Source organism: Notolepis coatsorum (genome assembly GCF_963971535.1).
Source record: "Notolepis coatsorum genome assembly, chromosome: 3".
NCBI classification, from domain to species: domain Eukaryota; kingdom Metazoa; phylum Chordata; class Actinopteri; order Aulopiformes; family Paralepididae; genus Notolepis; species Notolepis coatsorum.
In genome coordinates this window covers 169,592,667-169,610,788 of record NC_140167.1, presented here as the reverse complement: position 1 = coordinate 169,610,788, position 18,122 = coordinate 169,592,667, and the positions used below count along the sequence as shown (strand labels likewise).

General features: G+C 45.7%; 1 protein-coding gene across 1 annotated transcript in view; it reads right to left on the bottom strand.

Moving 5' to 3' along the window:
* The window catches only part of ints6 (integrator complex subunit 6), a 74,115-nt gene that overhangs the window by 2,046 nt on the left and 53,947 nt on the right, over nucleotides 1-18,122 (bottom strand). Inside the window, exons 11-17 of the mRNA XM_084310220.1 lie at nucleotides 14,758-14,868; nucleotides 14,181-14,399; nucleotides 13,020-13,146; nucleotides 12,419-12,561; nucleotides 8,841-9,027; nucleotides 7,499-7,948; nucleotides 213-306 (exon numbers count right to left, since the gene is read on the bottom strand). Coding sequence (XP_084166346.1) covers nucleotides 213-306; nucleotides 7,499-7,948; nucleotides 8,841-9,027; nucleotides 12,419-12,561; nucleotides 13,020-13,146; nucleotides 14,181-14,399; nucleotides 14,758-14,868 — 1,331 coding nt within the window. The remainder of the gene's footprint in view (nucleotides 1-212; nucleotides 307-7,498; nucleotides 7,949-8,840; nucleotides 9,028-12,418; nucleotides 12,562-13,019; nucleotides 13,147-14,180; nucleotides 14,400-14,757; nucleotides 14,869-18,122) is intronic.

Sequence of the window (18,122 nt, the reverse complement as noted above, 5' to 3'; positions counted from 1 at the left end):
CTTTGACATGTTCTGAACTCCCCAGGAGATGACAATGGGATTTACTTGAGGGGATTTCCTAAAGGCAAAAACTCTTGGAACACATGGTCTAGAAAGTGAAATACAAGCAGCTCATTTCCAAGCCACAACGCCAGATGGTGTTTTTCCTCCAGCCCACTACGATAATATTACTTCTACTACGATGCCAGAAGGAGGGCGGCAGAGCTCAGCACCTGGCGGCCTCTTTGATGATTTTCTGGAAGAAGATGAGCCGGGTCTCCAGACTGCCCTGGATCTGCTTCAGGAAATGGAAGATCTTGTCGTAGTCTGCAAAAAAAACATGAGGAGGTTTGAGGGACTGAACGGAGATGCAGAACTCCTCCCAAGAACTTCTAGATGAGTATAAAAACAGAAGCACGGCTTAGCGGTGAGAGGGATCGAGTCAAGCAGCCGTTACCCGTTTCTATTAAAAAGGAACAGACCAACATTTTGGGAGATTCAATTATTTGACTGGTGAGGGAGGAGCGGTTAGCCTAGCTTAGCACAATGGGTGATGAGGGAGGAGCGGCTAGCCTAGCTTAGCACAATGAGTGGTGAGGGAGGAGCGGCTAGCTTAGTTTAGCACAATGAGTGGTGAGGGAGGAGCGGTTATCCTAGCTTAGCACAATGAGTGGTGAGGGAGGAGCGGCTAGCCTAGTTTAGCACAGTGACTGGTGAGGGAGCGGCTAGCCTAGCTCAGCACAATGACTGTCTGGTGAGGGAGGAGCGGTTAGCCTAGCTTAGCACAATGAGTGGTGAGGGAAGAGCGGCTAGCCTAGCTTAGCACAATGAGTGGTGAGGGAGGAGCGGCTAGCCTAGCTTAGCACAATGAGTGGTGAGGGAGGAGCGGCTAGCCTAGCTTAGCACAATGAGTGGTGAGGGAGGAGCGGCTAGCCTAGCTTAGCACAGTGACTGGTGAGGGAGGAGCGGCTAGCCTAGCTTAGCACAATGAGTGGTGAGGGAGGAGCGGCTAGCCTAGCTTAGCACAATGAGTGGTGAGGGAGGAGCGGCTAGCCTAGCTTAGCACAATGAGTGGTGAGGGAGGAGCGGCTAGCCTAGCTTAGCACAATGAGTGGTGAGGGAGGAGCGGCTAGCCTAGCTTAGCACAGTGACTGTCTGGTGAGGGAGGAGCGGATAGCCTAGCTCAGCACAATGAGTGGTGAGGGAGGAGCGGCTAGCCTAGCTTAGCACAATGAGTGGTGAGGGAGGAGCGGCTAGCTTAGCTTAGCACAATGAGTGGTGAGGGAGGAGCGGCTAGCCTAGCTCAGCACAATGAGTGGTGAGGGAGGAGCGGCTAGCCTAGCTAAAGACAACTCCAGATTATTTACGCATTTTGTACATTTAGCACGTCTAGTAAATTTCTTTTTATAGTAACGTGTAATATATAGGGTTTACAGACCCTCATCTGCACCTTTGTTTAGTTTTTATATTCAGATGTTCAAGTTCAAGTTCAAGTTCAAGTTCTTTAATAGTTGTCATACAGAAGTACAGAATACTTTCATACAAAATGCTTCTTACTGTTACGCTCCAGAGACTGTGCTAGACAAGATAGTATCAAATAACATAATAACATAATATAGCATGAATTTAGAAGAAGAAAATGAGGTCACAGTGTTCGGTATAGACATATGTACAATGTTCTGAGTTACCATATAATATACAATACACAATACTATGCAGTGTACTAATGTACAGTACTATCTAGTGCAAAGCAGAAATGGGATGAGGTACAATTTTAGGTACAATTTACAGTAAGGTGTACGAGTTGTAGTGCAATCCTTCATCCATAAATATAAAGTGTGGGGAGTGGGTGCTACAGTGTGTTTGTTTAAAGTGGGTGTGTGCTATAAGTGTGTGGAGTGGGTGCTACAGTGTGTTTGTTTAAAGTGAGTGTGTGCGTGTGGATGTGTGTGCTATGTGCGTTTGGTGGTTGTTGTTGTGTAGTGTTCATTCATTGTTCGTTTAGCAGCCTGATGGCCTGGGGATAGAAGCTTCTTCTGAGTCTTTCTGTGCTCGCCTTGAGACTCCTGTATCGCTTGCCTGACCGCAGCAGTTCAAAGAGGCAGTTGTTCGGGTGACTGGAGTCTTTAATGATTCTCTTAGCCTTGCCCTTGCAACGCTTGTAGTAAATGTTCTGGAGGGTGGGGAGCCCCCCTCCAATTGTGCGTTCGGCTGAACGTGTCACTCTTTGTAGTCTGCTTTGGTCTTGTGCAGTGCTATTCCCAAACCAGGAGGTGATGTTGCCGGTCAAGATGCTCTCTATTGTACATGAGTAGAAGTTCTTAAGGATCTTCTGGCTGACTTGGAACTTCCTTAGGCGCCTGAGGAAGTAGAGGCGTTGTCGTGCCTTCTTCACAACACTGTTAATGTGTGTGGTCCATGTCAAGTCCTCGGATATGTAGGCTCCGAGGTACTTAAAGCTGTTGACTCTCTCAACCGGTGCCCCGTCGATGCTGAGGGGGCTGTAGTCCTTGACCCCCGACCTCCTGAAGTCCACAATCATCTCCTTTGTTTTGCTGACGTTCAGGGAGAGGCTGTTTTCCTGGCACCATCCCGCCAGGACCTTGACCTCTTCCAGGTAGGCCCTCTCGTCGTTGGCAGAGATCAGGCCCACCACCACTGTGTCGTCAGCAAATTTGACGATTGTATTGCTACTCCGCTGAGCCACACAGTCGTGTGTGTACAGGGAGTAGAGGAGGGGACTCAGAACACAGCCCTGGGGGGCCCCTATGTTGAGGGTGATGGATGAGGAGGTGCAGTTGCCTGCTCTCACCACCTGGGGTCTGCCAGTCAGGAAGTCCAAGACCCACTGGCAGAGGTCATAGCCCAAGCCCAGGTCCCTGAGCTTGGCTATGAGTATGGAGGGGACTATGGTATTGAATGCCGAGCTGTAGTCGATGAATAGCATTCTCACATAGTTCCCCTGCCTCTTGTCCAGGTGTGATGCTGCTGTGTGCAGCACATGGGATATGGCGTCCTCCGTGGACCTGTTGGGGCGGTATGCAAATTGCAGGGGGTCCATGTTGATGGGGAGGGAGGAGCAGATGTAGCCCTTTACTAGCTTCTCGAAGCACTTCATGGCTATGGAGGTGAGAGCTACAGGGCGGTAGTCGTTGAGGCAAGCAGGCTTGGATTTTTTGGGTACAGGGATAATAGTGGACTTCTTCAGGCAGGTGGGGATGACAGCCTGTTCTAAGGACAGGTTAAATATGTCAGTGAATACTGGGGCCAGTTGGTCGGCACAGACTTTTAGGACGCGGCCGGGGATGCCGTCTGGACCTGCTGCCTTCCTGATATTCACTTTTTTAAAGGTCCGCCTCACCTCATGCTCTGTTACCCTGAACACTGCGCCTCCATCAGCAGCCGACCCCCCCCCCCCATTGCCGAGGCTTGTGAGCTGGTGTTGTTATTACCAGCATCAAACCTCGCATAGAAGGTATTGAGGTCATTTGCTAAGGAGATGTCACTGTTCAGTTTGAGGGAGGCGCCTTTGTAGTCTGTCATCGTTTTGAGCCCCTGCCACATAGCTCTAGAGTCAGCTTGTTCAAACTGGAGTTAAATTTTATCCCTGTAGCGTCGTTTGGCCTCTGACACAGTCCTCCTTACGTTGTATCGCGCCACCTTGTGGTCATTCATGTTGCCTGCCTCTAGGCCGTCGTTGTATGCTTTGGTGCGCTCTCTCAGAGCTTCACGGACGGATTTGTCTACCCAGGGTTTTTGATTTGGGTAGACTTTCATTTTGGTAGTGGGGATTGTTTCTTTCACCCTAGTACAAACATAGTCCAGCACTGTCTCCGTGTAGGCATTAATGTTATCTGTGTCGCGGAACACATTCCAGTCTGTGTTGTGAAACACTGACCGGATCGTATCCTCTGACGTCACATCCCATTTCTGCACCTCTCGCGAGACTACGGGAGTACTTTTAATTCTCTGTCTGTACTTCGGTGTAAGAAAAATTGATGCGTGATCTGACTTACCGAAGCCACTATCAGAATGAGCCTTGTAGCCACCTTTAAATTGCGTGTAACAGTGATCTAGGATGTTACCGCCTCTGGTGTTGCAAGTCACATGCTGATAGAAGTCGGGCAATACCTTTCTCAGATTGGCGCTATTGAAATCTCCCAGAACTAAAATGGCGGCGTTAACATTCGCCTCTTGGATTCTATTTACCTCGTCGTGGAGTCTGGAGAGCGCGGCGTTGTTGCTGGCTTGCGGTGGAATATACACTCCGATCAGGATGATCGCCGTTAACTCCCTCGGGAGGAAGAAAGGACGACACTTGATGGTTATATATTCCAGTTCTGGGGAGCAGTGGTTGGATAATTCCTTCACGTTAGTTGGGTCACTCCAATTTTTGTTCAACATGAAGGCAATACCTCCTCCACGTTGTTTACCGGATTCTGCTGTTCTATCCTTGCGGTGAATGAAGAAATGATCGGCCGGTTGGATGGCGTGGTCTGGGACTTCTGGCGCCAGCCACGTCTCGATGAAGCAGAGAACGTTACAGTCCCTAACGTCTCTCTGGAATTGAATCCTTGCTCGGATGTCGTCTAGTTTATTGTCTATTGATTGTACATTGGCTAGCAATATACTGGGTAGTGGTGTCCTGTGCCGCCTGGTTCTCAGCCTGTTACGGACTCCAGCTCTCTTTCCTCGCCGTCTGGGTCCTTTGTCCCTGGGGGCGAGATCCGGTCCTGATGTCCTCAAGATCTCAACGGGCCATTGTTGCGGTTCAGAGAGCTGATCCAGAGAGTAATCCAGTCGGTAAGTTTCCCGTAATCCAATGTCTATAAGTGACTGACGGTCATACACATTAAATGCACCTACTGTTGGTACAGACAAAACTCTTAAAACTATAAATATTAACAAAAGTATGCACAGTCTCGACGGAGCGCACAGACAGGCAGCCGGTCGTAGCGGCGCCATCTTTTTTTATGTAATTTGATTGCCTATATTTATACTATTACCCTGCCCATACCTGTACCTCCCCTCCCCCATGCTGCTATGACGCCCACATTTCCCCAAGGGGATCAAAAAAGGAATATCTTATCTTAACACATTGGGCGGCGGGGGTTGTGCCCATCAAAGTACCCAGTCTGCCACCGTTGAAAGCCTATGGAGATGTTTACCTTCTTTGCAGGGCTATAACTTTTAAAATGTTATTGCTATATCGACATTACTATGGCCCATTCAACATCGATTATCTATCGTTCAGGATGTGGGAACGTTATATTTTTTCATTCATACATTGTTGTGTTAATAGCGTCGAGAATATAAGTATGTTTTTAATCTTTTCTGCTGTAATACCAAAAACAGTAGTTATAGGCCCTGAAGCATGATAGATTATCGATTGGCGTTTCTTTCCTATACACGCTATATAAAAAAATTAAAATGTATATGATCGGTATACATTATGCTTCATCATGCATGAAGGAGAGGGGGGGGGGGGGGGGTCGTTTATAATTCCTTGATCGTCAGTAACGGCTTTATTTAGTATGGGTTGATATATTGATCAGATGGTTTGCAGTGAAATGAATAAACAAACAGGCTGAAAATAACGTTACTGTCCTCTTACCGTTCGCAGATGAGACTGGAGGAAAAAGATCCCAATTATTTGACGCCGATCTCCTAGATCCATTTCCAAAATCATATCGATTATTAAGTTTAGAAAGCGATCCAAATGCACTATAGTGTTTGTCTGGAGCCACGTAACAAGATATCACTGCCGGAGGGATTTCCTCGACGCACTGATCGGCACTTCCGGTTTTGGCGAGAGTGTAACTCGCCCGACCATCCACCAGGCGGCGGTATTGAGGCGTTGCAATCTCATACAGAGTCCCGCTGCAGTCCGGAGGTTGGCTGGATGAATTATGAATGCTATGGTGAAAAAATGAAATATTGATCCGAAAAGCGGCATAAGTCGTTCTTGGCGTTCAACGCATGGCGGGCAAAAACGGCATAACTCGTTCTTGGCGACCAATGTGTTAAGTGACTATTTATTATCATCATCATGAAAATAGCTCCAACCATGTATCGCTTTGAAAATTGAAATGTCTAATTCTTACATTGTTATTTCTACACACAGTAAATAGTTTTGGAGTTGACAGAGCTAGGCTAGCCACTAGGGATGCACCGATATGAACATTTGCCACCGATACCGATTGTTCAACTAACACAATCGGCCGATACCGATACCGATATTTGTGGCAATTCTTTTTGTAATTTAAATTTTTTTTTTGTAATATTTTTATTTTTATTTTATGAAACTACTGTATATTTGTGTTACAAATTGTGCTCACCGATATGAACATAGGCCTCTTTACTTACTTAAAAAAAGGAAACATCAAGAAATAGCTCTCTCCGAGTATGGTCTGTCGGGCTGCAGCTAGATACTAGTTCTACCAGTATGGTCTACCGGGCTGCAGCTGGATACTATTGTCTCAAGAGCTCTCAACCAATGAAATTTTGATTGACAGTCGATTCTGCCAATTACGTCACACACCGCTTGCACCCGCCTCTGCTGTTACCACCAATCGGCAAGCGCGTATACATTTTTTACTTCCGCTTTTGTCCGCCATTGATTTTGACGAGAGGTATTCTACAACAACAACAAACGGCGGCGCGGCCGACGTTTAGCTTTTAGCTCCGCAGGATGACTAAATGAGGCATAATGATTTTACTGCAACGAATGTTATAATAAAACAAAGCCTTTCTATACATGTGTCTGATTGAAAACTTTATTAACAGATTGCAGAATGGGTAAAACTCAGGGCTCTATGAGCAACGGAAGGAACTGAGCTAGTATGAACGAGTATGCTTGCTACGTTCGGGTAAATAATATGCTGATGTTATTGAACGTGTAACACTAACTATATAACGTTATGCCACAAAACGAATGCCTTGTTAATCATAAGTAGTAACTTTGATGCAGTAGCTTGTGTGTGTGTGTGGGGGGGGGACTGGGGACGGCGTTGTGCAGGTCGCGAGTGAACTTTTTTTTGTCTTTTGACGCTACACAAATTGATGGATATTTATCGGCTACTGCCATCGGCACATTTGAGCTTATCGGCCGATAGGCCGATTGCAGTCAACAAGGCACTTATCGGCCGATACCGATACCCGACCGATACATCGGTGCACCCCTACTAGCCACGTATCCCCCGCTTCCAGTCATTGTGCTAAGCTAGGCTAGCACACAGCTGGATCCCTCTCCCTCTACTCAACGAACACAGAGAGGATAATGGTATCCATCTTCTTGTCGGACTCTGGGAAAGACGGAGCCAACGTCCCAAAATGTTGACGTGTTCCTTTAAACAAAACATTATCGGAAGGCTTACATTTTTAATGCATTACTCTGATAATAAAGGAATATCTTATCTTATCTCATCTAACCTCGCCCACAGGACACTAAAGCTAAAAGTGGTCGTCCAGCCGAGAGGACTAAACCCGTCCCACACCGCGCCCCGGTCCCGCTACGTACGTCTGCCGGGTTTGCGGATCTCCTTGGTGATGAGGGCCCTCAGCTCGTTGTTGACCTCCAGGCTCTCGCTGTTCATCTGCTTCTTCAGAGCCGTGGGTGACGGGTAGCGGGGCGGCCGGTCGTCCGGCGAGAGGCCCTCCACTCCCCCCTCGCCACCCAGCCGCAGATCGCCGTCCCCGGGCTGGCCGTTCTCCTCCTCCCCCTCCCTGTGGTCCTGGGCATCCATGGCCATGTGGTTCTCCTGGTGGTCCAGGGGTCCGGAGGGGTGGCCCTGGTCCACGTCGCAGCTCTCTGGGTTGTAGTGGTTCTGACTCAGGTGGTTGACGATGAAGTCTGGGTCTGGAGCGATGTCATCATCGTCGTCGTCGCCGTCGTGGTCGTTATCGGTGTCGTGATCGGTGTCGTGGTCGGTGTCGTTGTCGGTGTCGTCATTGTCGTCGTCCTCTCCATCTGTGGGTTCAGAGATAAAACAATAGATACACAACAGTTCCATCATTTAGATAATTTATCAAGGGCACGGTACCTCATCTATGAAAATCTTTGGTTACGTTCACACTACAAGTCTTAGTGCTCAATTCCGATTTTTTGTTTGGCTGTTCACATTATTATATATATATTTTTTAATGAGGCCAATATAGATTGAACCCAAACTGACCCGCATGCACAAATGAACAATAAAGAAGATGGATGTAACATTTGACAAATGTCAATCTAGACTCCATCGGTGTGTAAATGTGAATGAATGTGAGGAACAAAATTGTAAAGCGCTTTGGATAAAAGCTGCTATATAAATGCACAATTTACCATTTGCTTATTTATTCGTCACAATTCTTTACATCCAGAGTGACGTAAAAGTCGCATGACTGTTCAGACTGAGGTCGCATTGCAAAAGATCAAACCTGTATCTGATTTAGGACCAGATATGAAAGTGGACTAAATCAGAATGGAAAAAGATCAGATTCCATGTGATTTGTGCTGTTCACACTGAACTGAATCACATAGATTTGGGCCACTCTCCTCTGCAGTCTGAATGTAGCCTTTGTGTTCAATATGTGAGGATTATCTGTCCTACAGATACGCTCTATAAGAACATTTTAAATGGCAATCTTTGTGTTGAATGATAGGATTCTTGCCCAATGAACAGATCTCGAAGGTTTCCAAAGATCCAGGGAAGATTGCACATACAGTGTTGCTCAAAAGTGTCCAAAGATCCAGGAAAGATTGCACATACAGTGTTGCTCGAAAGTGTCCAAAGATCCAGGGAAGATTGCTATTAGTTTATTCGCTAGATCGTTTATTGCTAGCATGATTTATTCGTGTGCCGGTCGGTCTAAAAGCTCACCGGTGGCAGGTCTGGGGCTGGCGGGAGGGGTGACGGGGGGAGTGTAGGCCCGGCCCAGGCGCAGCAGAGGGGACATGCAGCGTCGTCTCTTGGGCCCCCCGCCCTGCATGTTGCTGCTGTCCCCCGGCCTCTTCCCCTTGTTCTGAGGGCTGGTCACAAACTCATCCGCCTCGTCGATCATCATGCCCTGTGGAAGAGAGGAGGAGGAGGCAGAAGAGATGTGGTCAGACAATAATAATATTTGTATAGCATCTTTCATACTAGAATTGCAGCTCAAAAGTGCTTCACAGCAGTAAAAAAAAAAAAAGACAGGCATAAAATGTGTACAAAATTGGCAGATCAATGCATAAAGTGCAGACATAAAATAAGTATAAAACAAGCATAAAATAGACAAGGTCAAGGTAAGAGAATTAAATCACATCGTTTTTCATATTAGGATCTAACATCTTAATAGGCCTCTTTGACAATCCTACTAGTAGATACAAGACGGGTCATGGGTCATGCACAGGAGCATGTATTCTATAAACACACACAGGTTCCTTAACACTTTGAGTGCCAGCCACGACATATGTCGTTATTTCGCCCTGCCCGTTGAATGCAGACGACGCTAATTGTCGTTTTTTTTTTTTTTTTATTAGCAATCTGAATTCATATTTCATCAACGAGTCTCCCGTTGGTACAGCAGCCCCTCTAGGAGCTCCGATGGGAAAATACCGCCCCCTATCGTCTATCCCTGTGTAACTGCAGGCCATTCGATTACACTGGTGGATCTGTGGGGGGGGGGCCTACTGGCTCCACTATGCTGGCGAGCCGTCTGATGAAGAGGGAAGTGATCGCAAGATGGAAAGCAGCCTGGAATATATATTTACAGCAGCCAATAATCAATCAATAAACACAATCGATATTTGGAATGGCTATCAGGAATTGGAATAATCTTTTTGGAGAACATCTGATCTAAGGTAAGGAGTCTATGTTACCAGTTTTAGGATAATCAGAGCTGTTTTCACTGAGATAACAGCGTGTCCCGTATGTGTATATGTGTGCTGTTGAGGAAATAAGAGAATCGATTTCTCAGCTCGCTTCTATAGCGTGCATAAGTACACATATACTATCGATAATCTAGCGTTCATTTGAAAACGATTCATAAATAGGCCGACAAATGACAACGTGTCTAGTGTATTCGAGAATATTCCAATAAATGCCGTTTATGACTGAATCTTTCTATTTTCCTGAAATTTTCGAGAAAACGATAGCTTTTCGAAATGCTATAAAAAGGATATGAACCGATTAAAAAACAATCCGTTTCGACAATGTTGACTGCAAACAAGTCATTGATAAGCGACGGGCAGATTAGACACATAATTTAAAACATAGATTATGCGTTTTTAACGATATCATTGAAGTGGATGCTGGCATCCAAGGACATTAATCAACGTTAATGGCCGGCACTGAAAGTGTTAAGAACGATGAGTTGGAACTAGGGGTGGACGGTATAAACGGTATACGGTATAAACGGTATGAATTTGCTCTACGGTATGGATTTTGAGTATACCGTGTAACCGGTAGTGCAGCTCTAAAATAGCAATGACGTCATGTAACCACAGCGCGACTATTTCACTGGCATTTGCCCCTAAAAATAGATAGAATTAGTCATAGATAATAGATATGTGCGAACTGGAAAAAGTTATTTAGGAGGCTTCGCGCAGTGGGCGTGCCAGCCCCTACCGCACGCATGTAAACACGGGTCTAGTAGTCTAGTGGGACGGGACACGGGAGCTGTCGGCGTCTCCCTGAGCTAACGTTAGCTTAGCTACCGTTACAAAATGACCCAGTCAACTATTCACTTTTAGTTTAATACATGATGGGGCATTGTCTAACCGAACGGTATCTAGTCGGCCAGCTACCGATAGCTCCTGACATCAACAAACGCTCCACAAAGTCTAGTACTAGAGACGTGTATGCTACCTGTTAGCTCACGTTAACACAAGTTAGTTCACCGTTCAAAACGAAATGTCCCATTGAACTAAATAATTCACTGAGGCGTTGTATTAACGTTATATATGCAGTAGCTACAGATAGCTCATGATATCAATGTCTTATAACACTGATTCGATGCGTATTCGAGCTGAGGGCTTGCTAACGTTATAATACCAATACAATAGGGTCCAGGTGCAGCGCCGGAGAATCCTGGCCGTAGCTCTGCTCGAGGCTACTCGAGTATAGGTCCAGGTGCAGCTCCGGAGAATTCTGGCCGTAGCTGGAGGCTACTAGAGTACACACAGACAGTGGAGCTTGTTGCGTGGTGGCGATGTCTCGCAGATAATACCAGTACAAGTCTAATTATATAATATATATATTTTATAAAAAAAATATATGTATATATAAAATAAAAAAATTTTTTTTATCAAAAACGATGATACCGTGATATATACCGTTACCGTCTATGCTTCAAATTATACCGTGATATAAATTTTAGACCATACCGTCCACCCCTAGTTGGAACACAAAATTGGGTCTCAACATTACAAGAGCAGTGGAAAAAGTATAGCGGGAACGGGAAGGGAAATATCTTAAAAAGCCTTTATTGTATCACAGCTACATGGTTTAAAAAGTATAGCGGGAAGGGAAATATCTTAAAAAGCCTTTATCCATGGTTCCCAGACATTGCAAAATGAAATTCAAGGACTTTTAAGTACTTTTCCAAACACTATTTTCAAGGATGTCACTCGAAGGATACAATTCACTTTTAAATGCTGTTTTTTAAAGCATCTTCTTGGCCAGCTAGAGCAAGCTAGAGCATCACGCGAAGAAATGAGGAAAAGCAGTTGGAGCGCACGAGACGATTTCTTGATTCAGAACAATTTGATCATGGATGAACAAAACATTCAATGCAAATGGTTGATTTTAATTTCAAGGACTTTTTAAGCACCTTGTTAAAAAATTTACTGTTTAAGGAATTCCAGGCCTTGATATTTTTATGAAAATCAAGCACTTTAAGGACCTTGTGCGAACCCTGTTTATCGTATCACGGCTACATGGTTTAAAAACGCCAACATGTTTGGACCAAGCTGGTCGGGGCATAATAGGTTGCCATGGGTTCACCCTTTTCTAAAAAGGGATCGTCATCACGGGGGCCGATAAGAGGGCAATCGTATCAATAAAATCACAACATGAAACAAACTAAATAAAAAAACAAGTGTATACCAAGTAATCTACAAGAGCTATGAGAGTGCATAGTAGTAGACGTATGTCTTCATCGGATATATTCACCCGGGTCCCATGGTTAACCCTACTGCTTTACCAAATGGTTAACCCTTTCACTGCGACAATACAGAAGGTTAACCCTTTACTATCACACTACAGACCGTTAACCGTCTGTAGTGTGATAGTAAAGGGTTAACCTTCTGTAGTGTGGTAGTGAAAGGGTTAAGATTGATTTCATTTAAATGGGGGATGAAAAAGGTATAGGATGAAATGGTCACAAGCATGGCGGCAACCAATCAAACGAGCCCTTTCACCGGCTACGCAATAACTCATCCGTTCAGATCCGTTTGGCCCGGTGCCGAGATGCACAGTACCTTCTTGTCCAGTTTGAAGGGGTTGCCGAAGGTGTGCAGGCGCTTGGGCTGCTCGGGGTCCGCGTCTCGGAGGGGCTGGTGGGCTGCTTTCAGGAAGTCCTGGTAGTTGCCCATCTGGGCTATTGGCACACTGTGGAGCTGGTCTGGACCCAGGAAGGAAAGCACGAGGGACAAACTAAGCACTCCACCGTGTACGATTCTTAAATGGTACAACCTTTCAATGACAATGTGTTGTAACAAAGTCTGTCCATAAATGTCACCGTAAATCACTTGCACACTTACCAGAACTTTTAATTGAAATTGACATGATATATTGAGTGCTTAACAGTTTATAGGCAAAACACACACACCATTATTTACCATTTTCACTAAGAACTTTCAATTGAAATGTACATGATATATTGAGTGCTTAACCCTTTCACTGCCACACTACCAAACGGTTAACCCTTTCACTGCGACAATACACAGAAGGTTAACCCTTTCACTGCCACACGACAGCTGGCGACCGTCGGTTGTGTGATAGTAAAGGGTTAACCTTCTGTCGTGTGGCAGTGAAAGGGTTAACAGTTTATAGGCCAAACACACAGACGCTGTGTCCTACCTGGGTCCTGTCCTCTGAGGGTACAGGCGCTGGTGTTGAGCAGGTTCCTCCTCATTCGGCTCAGCTGGTCCAGCAGGTGACTGCGAGGGATGTCGTAGGGGTTCCTGAAGCCCTGAGGCTTCAGACTCTGATGAAGAGGGAAGGAGCATCACTTTCTGGCACAAAGATCACAAGATGCTTTCTGTGCGGGCCGGGGCTCCACTCCACTGGTCAAATTACTTACTCGTGAGTAGTACGTCCGTTGATAAAGAAAAGCAATGTCCACAGCCGCTCCGTGTATATTAAAGATATTCAAATGGTTTATTTGCAAAGTCTTTCTTTACAGAAGTGGTCCTAAATCTACTTTCCTAAATATTCTTGTCACTCATGCACATACTACTACAAGGTAAGAAAACTGTATTTTCCCAGTCTCCAAATTCACCGCCGACTCCACACAGGAAAAATCCTTCGTAGTGTACCAGCCGTCCAGCCGTGAATCTACCTGCTGGCTTCTGGCTTCAGTTCATTGTTGAGTCCATCCTTTTGGTCCCGTCCAGTCTGGTCGAAGATGCCACTGACACAGAGAGAATCGTGGCTATATATAGAGACCCAAATGTTCTAGAAAGTCTATTATGACATCACCACAACGCTCTAGAAGGTTCTAGGTTCCAGAATGCCCTATTATGACAAATACGACAGTTCAATGACTTTATCTAAATCCAATCAATAATAATAATAACCAAAACACTCATATGGCCTTTACACTTTCTATCCTGAGTGATGTTCACTGGAGTTCAGTTTAGTGTTGTTCAGTCTCTCTCCTTCTCTCGCACTCTCCAATAACGGCAGGATGGTTATGAATGGGGAAGGAGTTTGAGTTTGTCCTTGGAAAAAGTTGTGAGAGAAAGCCTTTCTCAGGCTATCTGCAGCTTTCAACACGTTACATTTAAGACGTTTTAAGATCTTTTTAATACCACTTAGAGACAAATTTAATACCAAATTCACAACCATACTAAAAAAGTTTTAAAACACATGGCGACATTGAAAACTTGCGGCTGCACTTGTGCGCCAATTAACTCTTGTGTTCCATACAAGCTCTCGACAGACGCACCAAGCTCCCGGTAGCCCCGCAAAAATACAAAAACATTTCATGTATTTAATATTATTTCCTCTCCAACCCACCTTGTTGAGCAGGGCCAGGTGGAAGCCTTGGAACTCCTTGGAGTTCAGCTCCATAGGGAGGGCTGGGGCCTCTCCTGTGATGCTCTGGAGCAGCTGGGTGAAGTCCCTGCGCTGGGCCAGGGAGATGCCACCCCCACCCCGCCAACGCACCTTGATGCCCGCCTCCGGCACCGGCTTCTTACCGATGGAGGCGATCAGACGGTCATACTCCATCTTCGACTGGGCAAGGAGAGGAGGGGGGGGGGGGGGGGGGGGTTAGCTGCTTGACTGGGTACACCCAAAATGCAGTGGAATCCATTTCCACTGCAATCGGGAAGTACACTTACATTTTACATTTAGTCATTTAGCTGATGCTTTTATCCAAAGCGACAACTCTGGCAGCTAAAAGTAAGTAATGTTGTTCGTCAAACAGTGTTGAACTTGAGTGCTACACTCTGAGTGCATAGTAGTAAAGACATATTAGCATAGTAGGTAGTAATAATCGTTTTAAGTGTTTTTTAGTCTACTGTGGAAGATTTAGTGGGTTTCAGTGGGCTACATAGCACACAGACACGTGGTGAACCACATGCAGCCTTACCTGTTGGCTGAGCTTTTTGAGGTAGGAGACCACGCTGTAGCTCAGGCCATACTCCATGTTGTCAGCGAGCAGGTTGGGAGCTCCCATGATCCTCAGAGCCTTCCTCAAGGACTACGGAGACAATAGAGCGCATTAAAAGGTGCTCTATACAGGTTTCAGGGCAGGGGGATTTGTTTATATTTGCAGAGCTCACAATTAGTTTACAAACACATTTACTAGACTATGCGGTTATGGGGCCAAGCACTGCATGTGTGATATAATAGTATGTTTTCTTGATTTCTTCTGTAGGGACAGTCTATGGCAGCCCATAGACCCGAGTGACACTCAGCACAGTCGACTATGTCTGCTATCCATATTCAGCACAGTGATAGTTTAGCTCTCCTCTCAGATTATAGCCACCTTCTCTTTCCCTGAAAATGTTTTGTATATTTTTTGGCAACAGGTTATTTCTGGCTTTGTACATGATTTGTGATGTTAAATTTGACCAGATCCATAAATGTCAAGGTGTTTGATTTAAGAAACAGTGTGTTTGTGTGTTGGGTGGGAATCGCCAGAGACCTCACGATACGATAGTATCGCAATACTTGCGTCACGATAGTATCGCGATACTAAATATATCGCGATACGCTGAGTATTGTGATTAAAAGAAAATTACCTTTTTTCAACATGTTTTATCTAATCAAATAAAGTTCAGTCTGTTCATCTCACTTCAATCATTTTTATTGCAGAACATGGTATTTTCTCAAGCAGACAGATGTAAACACTGTAATCTCTGTTGCATGTACCTGACAAACTGAACCGTTTGTATTACAGTCATATTCCAACTTAACTGAATGCACATGTGTGTGTGTGGACTACTGTACTATTACAGGTATTGAAATGAACAATGCAACTTTTTTTTCTTCTGTAATATGCATATTGGCTGTAGGGTGCACTTGTAGTTATTTCCCCAGACCTCCACAAAGGAAGACCGATACGGTAAAAACAGTGAACAGTATAAAGTGTGTAATGATTTATGATCCAATATGTGTTTAGTTTTCCCTCGAATTCCAGTGCATTCTTAATATATAATTTTTTTAATAATATACCAGGTTAGAGAGTTCCTTGTACAATTTGCAGCATTAGTTCTCCAAGAATCTCTTGTAAATTAAATATCCCTAACTGAATAAAAAATCATCTCTTTTATAAGGACCTATGAGGTCTGCCATATTAGACTACCAATATCTTTTTAAAAGAAAATGTATCTGTTCACCCTATTCTCATGAAACATACTGTGTGGCATCTAGGGACCAACATCTTCCAATGCATTACTCAAACCATAAGAATTTCAGAAGAAAATGTGCCATTAAAGATCCCCTCCACTAGGGGTGGACGGTATGGTCTAAAATGTATATCACGGTATAATTTGAAGCATAGACGGTAACGGTATACCGGTATATCACGGTATCAGTGTTTCCGTTAGAATATTTTTTTTGCCTGATAGGCAGGCTATATAAAGAATGACATCCTCAAGGCATGTAGATTTATAATATTTTAACTTAAAACTAGGCTACTTTTGCATATAAAGTCATTATATTCCAAATAAAATAAGTCCCGAGTCCGTGCTGCTCCCATTGCAAACAGCCGGGCTGGATGCTGGATTTTGCTAGAAGCATATGTAGCTGCAGAGCCGCAGAGCCAGCGGCGCTTTCAGGTCTGGTCACAGCTTTCAGCCGTTGGGTGGGGGGGCGCTGTTGAGCGGATCTGACCTGAAAGCGCCGCTGGCTCTGCGGCTCTGCAGCTGCATGCTATTCGCAAATCCACTGCTTCCGCCGTCCTCCCGGCTCCCGCTGCAGCCGTCGTTATCATAACACTACACGCATATCATAATGTTTACAGCAAACTGTAGTTGATCACCAGGTATGTTTTATTAACGTAGAATAATTCATATAAGAAAAACGATAGGGACATCTCTTACCTGACAGCTCACAAGCCACGGCAATTGGGGGGGGGGGGGTCGGCTGCTGATGGAGACGCAGTGTTCAGGGTAACAGAGCATGAGGTGAGGCGGACCTTTAAAAAAGTGAATATCAGGAAGGCAGCAGGTCCGGACGGCATCCCCGGCCGCGTCCTAAAAGTCTGTGCCGACCAACTGGCCCCAGTATTCACTGACATATTTAACCTGTCCTTAGAACAGGCTGTCATCCCCACCTGCCTGAAGAAGTCCACTATTATCCCTGTACCCAAAAAATCCAAGCCTGCTTGCCTCAACGACTACCGCCCTGTAGCTCTCACCTCCATAGCCATGAAGTGCTTTGAGAAGCTAGTAAAGGGCTACATCTGCTCCTCCCTCCCCATCAACATGGACCCCCTGCAATTTGCATACCGCCCCAACAGGTCCACGGAGGACGCCATAGCCCATGTGCTGCACACAGCAGCATCACACCTGGACAAGAGGCAGGGGAACTATGTGAGAATGCTATTCATCGACTACAGCTCGGCATTCAATACCATAGTCCCCTCCATACTCATAGCCAAGCTCAGGGACCTGGGCTTGAACTATGACCTCTGCCAGTGGGTCTTGGACTTCCTGACTGGCAGACCCCAGGTGGTGAGAGCAGGCAACAGCACCTCCTCATCCATCACCCTCAACATAGGGGCCCCCCAGGGCTGTGTTCTGAGTCCCCTCCTCTACTCCCTGTACACACACGACTGTGTGGCTCAGCGGAGTAGCAATACAATCATCAAATTTGCTGACGACACAGTGGTGGTGGGCCTGATCTCTGCCAACGACGAGAGGGCCTACCTGGAAGAGGTCAAGGTCCTGGCGGGATGGTGCCAGGAAAACAGCCTCTCCCTGAACGTCAGCAAAACAAAGGAGATGATTGTGGACTTCAGGAGGTCGGGGGTCAAGGACTACAGCCCCCTCAGCATCGACGGGGCACCGGTTGAGAGAGTCAACAGCTTTAAGTACCTCGGAGCCTACATATCCGAGGACTTGACATGGACCACACACATTGACAGTGTTGTGAAGAAGGCACGACAACGCCTCTACTTCCTCAGGCGCCTAAGGAAGTTCCAAGTCAGTCAGAAGATCCTTAAGAACTTCTACTCATGTACAATAGAGAGCATCTTGACCGGCAACATCACCTCCTGGTTTGGGAATAGCACTGCACAAGACCGAAGCAGACTACAAAGAGTGACATGTTCAGCCGAACGCACAATTGGAGGGGGGCTCCCCACCCTCCAGAACATTTACAACAAGCGTTGCAAGGGCAAGGCTAAGAGAATCATTAAAGACTCCAGTCACCCGAACAACTGCCTCTTTGAACTGCTGCGGTCAGGCAAGCGATACCGGAGTCTCAAGGCGAGCACAGAAAGACTCA